The following is an 8,020-nucleotide window of genomic DNA, read 5'->3' as shown; positions in this document are numbered from 1 at the left end:
TCTTTTAACCAATTCCCGATCCATGAAAGGACCTTTCCTCCTATCCCATGACCACCTGATTTACATAAAAGCCTTTGGTGTGGGACCGTGTCAAAGGCTTTCTGGAAATCTAGGTATATTATGTCCACTGGGTGCCCCTTGTCCGCATGTTTATTAACCCCTTCAAAGAATTCTAATAGATTAGACAGACACGACTTCCCTCTGCAGAAACCATGCTGACTTTTGCCCAACAATTCGTGCTCTTCTATGTGCCTTGCAATTTTACTCTTTACTAGTGTTTCTACTAATTTGCCTGGTACTGATGTTAAACTTATCGGTCTATAATTGCCAGGATCTCCTCTAGAGCCTTTTTTAAATATTGGTGTTATATTGGCCGTCTTCCAGTCATTTGGTACCAAAGTGGATTTAAAGGATAGGTTACAAACCACTGTTAATAACTCCGCAATTTCACATTTGAGTTCTTTCAGAACCCTTGGGTGAATGCCGTCTGGTCCTGGAGACTTGTTACTATTCAGCTTATCAATTAATTCCAAAACCTCCTCTAATGTCATTTCAATCTGAGTGAGTTCCTCAGATTTGTTGCCTAAAAAGGCTGGCTCAGATTTAGGAACCTCTGTAACATCTTCAGCCGTGAAGACTGAAGCAAAGAAATCATTTAATCGCTCCGCAATGGCACTGTCTTCCTTGATCACTCCTTTTATATCTTTATCATCCAAGGGCCCCACTGCTTTTTTAGCAGGCTTCCTGCTTCTAATGTATTTAAAAAACATTTTACTATTGTTTTTTGAATTTTTGGCTAGCTGTTCCTCAAACTCTTTTTTGGCTTTTCTTACTACATTATGACAGTTAATTTGGGAGTGTTTATGTTCCTTTCTATTTTCCTCACTAGGATTTGACTTCCACTTTTTAAAAGCTGCCCTTTTCTCTCTCACTGCCTTTTTAACATGGCTGTTTAGCCATGGTGGTTCTTTGTTAGGTCTCTTACTGTGTTTTTTTATTTGGGGTATACATTTAAGTTGGGCCTCTAGTATAAAGATAAATGTAAGGTGCTGCACTTAGGAAGGAATACTCTGTTTCACATATACAAAATGGGAAAAGACTGTCTAGGAAGGAGTACAGCAGAAAGGGACCTAGGGGTTCTAGTAGATCACAAGTTAAATATGAGTCAACAGTGTGATCCTGTTGCAAAAAAAGCAAACATGATTCTGGGATGCATTAGCAGGTGTGTTGTGAACAAGACACGAGAAATCATTCTTCCGCTCTACTCTGCGCTGGTTAGGCCTCAGCTGGAATATTGTGTCCAGTTCTGGGCACCCCAATTCAAGAAAGATGTGGAGAAATTAGAGAAGGTCCGGAGAAGAGCAACTAGAATGATAAAAGGTCTGGAGAACATGACTTATGAAGAAAGGCTGAAAGAATTGGGCTTGTTTAGCTTGGAAAAAAGAAGATTGAGGGGGGACATGATAGCAGTTTTCAGATATCTTAAAGGGCGTCATAAGGAGGAGGGAGAAAACTTGTTTTTCTTGGCCTCTGAGGAGAGAACAAGAGGTAATGGACTTAAGCGGCAGCAAGGGAAGTTTGGGTTGGACATTAGGAAAAAGTTCCTAACTGTCAGGGTGGGCAAGTACTGGCATAAGTTGCCAAGGGAGGTTGTGGAATCTCCCTCGCTGGAGATATTTAAGAACAGATTAGATAGATGTCTATCAGGGATGGTGTAGATAGTGGTCGGTCCTGCCATCGAGGCAGGGGACTGGACTCGATGTCCTTTCGAGGCCCCTTCTGGTCCTAGTGTTCTATGATTCTATGATTCTGATTTTGGCTTTAGTTTCTTCTCGTGCGTTCCTGTACCATGCATGGACCGGCTACTGACATTGTTAGCATTGCATCTGATGGTCCCTTGAGGTCTCTTCCAGTTCTAGTGTTTGATGAGGAATGTACAGAACAAGGGATCTCTACTCCATATCCCACTCAGGCTTCCCTTTTCTAAGCTAAGCAAGCCCAATTCTTTCAGTCTCCTCTCATAGCTCATGTTCTCTAGACTTTTAATCGTTTTAGTTGCTCTTCTCTGGACTCTCTCAAATTTCTTCACAACTTTCTTGAAATTTGGTGGCCAGAACTGGACACATTGCTCCACTTGTGCAATGAATAGTGGAATATATGTAAGAGATATGGTTGTGTGGGACCTACTGTGTCCATGTAATTTCTTCATATTGCTTTTGTCTTACAACAAATTGTTGGAGTGATGGATGTCGGAGATGCACGGAGAAGAACACCAATGAGCCATCCACCAGTGAAGATGTGGGCACTGTGAGATCTAAAGGAAGTGGTTTACATCTCACATTAGTCCTTAGACACCAAAGTTATCTGGCCAGATGCCTTCTTTGGGAATGAAGGGAAGACGGAGCCCACCTGGAGTCCATTGTGATATGCTTAACATCACATAAAACTGACGATCCTGAATGGATCAGAAACCATGGTGAAGAGTGTTTTATATCCCTACATTAAACTGGACATTGCTCAGATTCATTTCTTCTGGAAGAAATGGAATATTCTCTCACGGATCTGTTTGGTTTTCACCCCATACACAATAGGGTTTAACATAGGGGGAACCAGCAGATAGAGATTGGCCACTATGATGTGGACATGCTGAGGGACACTGTGGCCAAAGCGGTGGTTTAGGAAGGTGAAGAGGGCGGGGATGTAAAATGCCAGGATGATGCACAAGTGACATGCGCAGGTGTTGAAGGCCTTGAGACGGGCGTCTGTGGAGGGGAGCCTCAGTACAGCTTGCAGGATCATAGCGTAGGACACAGAAATGATAAGCACATCAAACCCCACAACCATAAAAGCAACAAACAGGCCATAAATGACACTGACTGTAGTGTCCCCACACACCAGCTTCACCACAGCCATGTGCTCGCAGTATGAGTGGGAGATGGGACAGTGTTGGCAGAAGGACAGCCTGTGCACAATAATGGAGAAAGGGCTCATCATAAGCACCCCACGTGCCAGCACCAGGCTGCCCATGGTCACTATGGTTGGGACAGACAGGATGCTGGAGTGTCGGAGGGGGTAGCAGATGGCCACGTAGCGATCCAAGGCCATGGCCATGAGCACACCTGACTCCACCGAGGAGAAGGCATGGACGAAGAACATCTGGGTAAGGCAGGCATGGAACCCGATCTCCCTGGAGCCCAGCCAGAAGATACTCAACATTTTGGGCATGGTGGATGTGCACAGGACCAGGTCGGTGATGGCCAGCATGGCCAGGAAAAAGTACATGGGCTCATGCAGGCTTGGCTCTGTCTTTATAATGAAGAGAACAATGGCATTTCCCACCACGGCAATGACATACATGATGCAGAAAGGGAAGGCGATCCAAAACTGGGCCTCCTCCAGTCCTGGGATGCCAATCAGCAGGAAGGCAGCAGGCTGGTAGTGGGTGCTGGAGTTTTTACATGACATGACTTGCTGTTTTTCTCTGACCTGCGCAGGGAGAGCTGTCTCCCTGAAAACAAGTAGCAAAGAACCCACGAGGGATATTCATTTTCCGGAAAACCCAGTTGAGAATCATTAAATAGTGGACCAAAGGTCTGTATTGCAAGCTCAGCCCCAGTCCTAGGTCAGGCAAATACACAGAGTCACTGGGGTTAGATACCGTAGCAGTACGGTCTGTCTCTTTCCCCTTTGCGATTCGATTCCCTGTCCAGGTCTGGGTTTGTCTGTTCAGCATGAGTGAGAAGAATGAGGTGTGGTGGGGAGTTGTATATCCTTCTTTGAGAATCAGCACAGCCTTCGTCCTCTCCCTTTTGGCCTGTCCCTAAAAACAGGTAAAGGAAACAAGAAATAGGCAAATGCATAAACAGGGCTGCATTAACAGGAGTATCTTGCGCAAGACACGAGAGGTCTTTCTTCTGCTCTGCTCTGTGCTGGTTAGTCCTCAGTTGGAGTACGGTGTCCAGTTCTGGGCACCACATTTCAAGAAAGATGTGGAGTAATTGCAGAGGGTCCAGAAAAGAGCAACAAGAATGATCAAAGGTCTAGAAAACATGAGCTATGAGGGAAGACTGAAAGAACTGGGCTTGTTTAGTTTAGATAAAAGAAGACTTAGAGGGGACCTGATAGTGGTTTTCAAGTACCTTAAAGAGGGTTACAAGGAGGAGGGGGGAAAAATGTTCTACTTGGCCTCTGAGGATAGAGCAAAAGGCAATGGGCTCAAAGTGCAGCAAGGGAGGTTTAGGTTGGATATTAGGAAAAATTTGCTAACTGTCAAGCAGGTCAAACACTGGAATACGTTACCGGGGGAGGTTGTGGATTCTCCATCACTGGAGATATTTAAGAGCAAGTTAGATGGACACCTATCGGGGGGGTGGTCTAGACCATGCTTGGTCCTGCTGAGAGAGCAGGGAGTTGGACTCAATGACATCTTGAGGTCCCTTCCAGTTCTAGTGTTCTATGATTCTACAGAGAGGGGGATAATGTTATTACAGCTGCTGGGCTAATGGCTGAATTAACCCATTAGCCAAACCCTCCTGGGGACACACATGCAGCTGAGGGAAAAAAAGGATGACAGCCCCAGTAGCCTTGGGAGAAGAAGGCTAATTAGAAAATGCTGGTGAGTCTCACATCAGTGTGGGCCACGGTCTTTGTGCTGTGGTTTATTATAACAGCAGCAGGTGCATTTTTCTCTACAAGATGACTCATATTTTTGCGCTGTTATGCCTACATGCCAACCCTGGCACTGGGAGCCCATAGTGCTGAGGCAATGTCAAGGTGCAGATTGAGAATCAGTCCCAGACCCAGAGATTTCTATTTAAATAGCAGACACAAGGGAGGAGAAGAAACAGAGGCACCGAGAGCTGAGTTTCCCAAGGTCACAGAACAGGTCAGCTAAAGAGCTAGGAACCGAGCGTGGCTCTCTAGCCCCCTGCCCTAATCACAATACCATGCTGCATCTCAGCCCTGAACTTCTTTGCTGTGACAACAAGCTCTGCATTCAAAGAGGCTATTAGCACAAGTAGCAGCAGCAGCAAATGTTGCATTCTGATCAAGGAGAGAGCCAGGCAAAGAGTAGAGAATAACATTGGCCATGCCTGGCATAACACAGTGCAAAGTCTGGTACAAGCCAGAGTAAAAGAGGTCAAGACAATGGGTTTGAGGAAGTCAGTTATACAGAGATGAATCATCAATATGCTGCAAAAAATAGGCAGGTTAAATGTTCACCAGCCTGTTGGAAATGGAGTTCAGGGACAGATTTCACTCAAATACCAACAACACAAAATTTGTCTTTTAAAAACCCTCCTCCAGAGCTGAGCTACCTTAGATAACCAAGTCAGCTACCCATGTTAATACCTCCGAAGGGAAATAAAACATGTACCTAGGGAAGCATTAGGACTTTCATGCATCTTTTAGACTCAGGTTCTTGTCAAACTATAAAAACCTACAGAACAAAAGATGATAATTGCTGCTTGAGATGTTATGAGCATTCGCTTTGACTCCTCACTTAGTATGTTTTGACAATTTGTATTTTCATGGTTATAAAACTTCAGCTTCTTTAATCTCAGCCTCTGCCATCATTGCATATTTATTGTCGGACACACACAGTGATTTCCTGCAACTTGTAATCTTTGGACAAAATTAAAGAAGTCATCCCATAATTGTGAAAAATGCAGAAATCTAGTTTACTAAAGAAATTGCAAATGCTTTTAAATGGAGAGAGTCTCCTTCAAAATAATATTACAAATGCACATTGCTTTCTGCCAGCGCTGCCCACAGACCTTTTGACACCTCCTGTTCTGTAATGCCTAAGCCGGTCAAAGTGTGGGAGACTTCGGAGTGGGGGACAGAGTTATGGGAAGAGCACAAGCTTCCCCAACACGTGCATATTAACACCCTGCATAGCCAGGAAAGTGGTGTGACCAGCACCCAACAGAGAGGCTATGTCTAGACTAGAAGGTTCTGTTGACAAAATCTGGGGAGCGTCTGGATTACCATGGTGTTTTGCTGACAGCATATGGGTGGAATGCAGCACTTTTGTCTACAGCCTTATCCCACTCCCCATGAGGAATAACACCTCTGTCGACAGAAAGAGAGGCCTGTCTGGAAGTTCCAGGGGACCTTCTGCTGACAGACAGTGTTTCCAGGACCTTAGACAGCCATCTGCTGTGCTCCTGGTTGGACATTTTGTCAGGAGAGTGGCCGGACTGCCTTGTCAACAGAGCATACACCTGTGAGCCAGCTGAGTCCAATGCGTAAGGGCTGAAGAGACTCAGCCATAAGGAACTCAGTTTCCCCAAGACTCACCGGCAATCCTCCTTGCAGTGAGACAATGCAAATTCCAATCCTCCACTCATGAGGATGAATCTGGCTCCAAGAGCAGGAGACCTCCTTCTGCTGGCACTAAATAATGGGAACAGCTTTATCCACGGCTGACGGGTGTCCCCATGGAGGTTTCTTGACAGCTGTGGACTGGTCTCTATGGGCCACTGCTGCAGCTGAGGAAGTCTGAAAATACACACAGAGGTGAATGGTGTCAGGAGAATGTGATCATTTCTTGTCTGATAATGAGACACCACCTCAGCTGCTTCCAAATACCTGCTATACAAATAATATTTGTTAATATTGGTCTTAGCCATTGACACAGAAAGTATCCCAGAAGCACAGGAATCCCCTGATAAGGTTTTGGACTCTGCTCTGTTCTGGTGAAAGCTCTGTGAAAACGAGTTTCTGGATTCATAGATTCCCAGGTCAGAAAGGACTGTGGTAGTCATCTAGTCCAACAAAGTTCTCCCAAAAATGTTTTTGGCAGCAGATCTTTAAGGGAAACCTCCAAACTGGAATTGAAGAAAAAAAAAAAAAAGTTGATGGCGAATCCAACACAGCCTTCCGGCGATAGTTGCCGTGTTTAATGAGCCTCTCGTTAAAAAGGTGTACTTTATTTCCTGCCTAAATTTGTCTGACCCAAACTTCCAGCCCTAATCATTTTTGATCAAGTCACACCTTATCTTCCTGTGTTTTCAGCTAAGAAGATAGAGCTCCTTGAGTCTGTCACAGCAGGGCCAACAGCCACCGCGGACCCCGGGGTAAGTTGGAGTTGGGCACTTGGTTCTGCATCCCCAGAAAGGGTGAGGTCAACAGTAGAAGGGGTGGAACTTAGGCCAATCAGCCCTTATCACTTCTCAGATCGTAGTGCTGCAACCCCTTTATACCCAGAGCCACACAGAGGAGCAGAGCAACGCTGCTCCGTCATTTGAAGGGCCCTGGAATTCTGGCAGCCACCATTGCCACAGGAGCAGCTCCACTGCCCGGAGGTCTGAGCCTCATTGAAAGGCCAGGCCCAGAGCAAATGCTCCCTTTACCCAATCCTGTTGGTGGGCCTGTGTCCAAGTCATCTCCAATCCAGAGCCATAGTGGAGAGCTCAGCATAAACCATTGACAACGACAGTTTGTTTCTCAGAAGGCAGCAAAGCAAATTCTGCAGATGGCAGCTGGAGAACCAGAAGAAGAAGAGGCAAAGATTGCAAACTGAGCAGAGAAAGTCATTGCAACTCATGAACACCCAGACAACCAAGTGCTTATACGTTAAAGTCATGTGCTTCAGAGACACGTACCAGAGAGGTACATATCGAACATTAATGATAGAAGAGACAGAACATCGGAGCTGGGTTGTCCTTTCCAGCTGATGTTATGATATCCTCCTGCACCAAGGCCCTGAATAGAATCATAGAATCATAGAACACTAGGACTGGAAGGGACCTCGAGAGGCCATCGAGTCCAGCCCCCTGCCCCAATGGCAGGACCAAGTACTATCTAAACCATCCCTGACAGACATCTATCTAACCTGTTCTTAAATATCTCCAGCGATGGAGATTCCACAACCTCCCTTGGCAATTTATTCCACAAAGGCCAGTATCCCAGGAGCTAGGTGGGTGAAACTCACCATCACCTGCAGGTCCCTGGGAAAGAATTAGGGCTGAAGGTAATTCAGAGATTGAGACAAACACCACAAGATATAAAGCCT

At 45.6% G+C, this 8,020-nt stretch overlaps 1 protein-coding gene across 1 annotated transcript; it reads right to left on the bottom strand.

Moving 5' to 3' along the window:
- Positions 1-2,523: 2,523 nt before the first annotated feature.
- On the bottom strand, positions 2,524-3,465 carry LOC142001965 (olfactory receptor 52R1-like). Its single transcript, XM_074977660.1, has one exon. The coding sequence runs from the start codon at positions 3,463-3,465 to the stop codon at positions 2,524-2,526; it is 942 nt and encodes a 313-aa protein (XP_074833761.1).
- Between the last annotated feature and the right edge of the window lie 4,555 nt (positions 3,466-8,020).

This window comes from Carettochelys insculpta, chromosome 1 (genome assembly GCF_033958435.1).
Source record: "Carettochelys insculpta isolate YL-2023 chromosome 1, ASM3395843v1, whole genome shotgun sequence".
Lineage (NCBI taxonomy): Eukaryota > Metazoa > Chordata > Testudines > Carettochelyidae > Carettochelys > Carettochelys insculpta.
The sequence above is the reverse complement of the archived record's forward strand: the minus strand, read 5'-3'. Positions and strand labels throughout refer to the sequence as shown.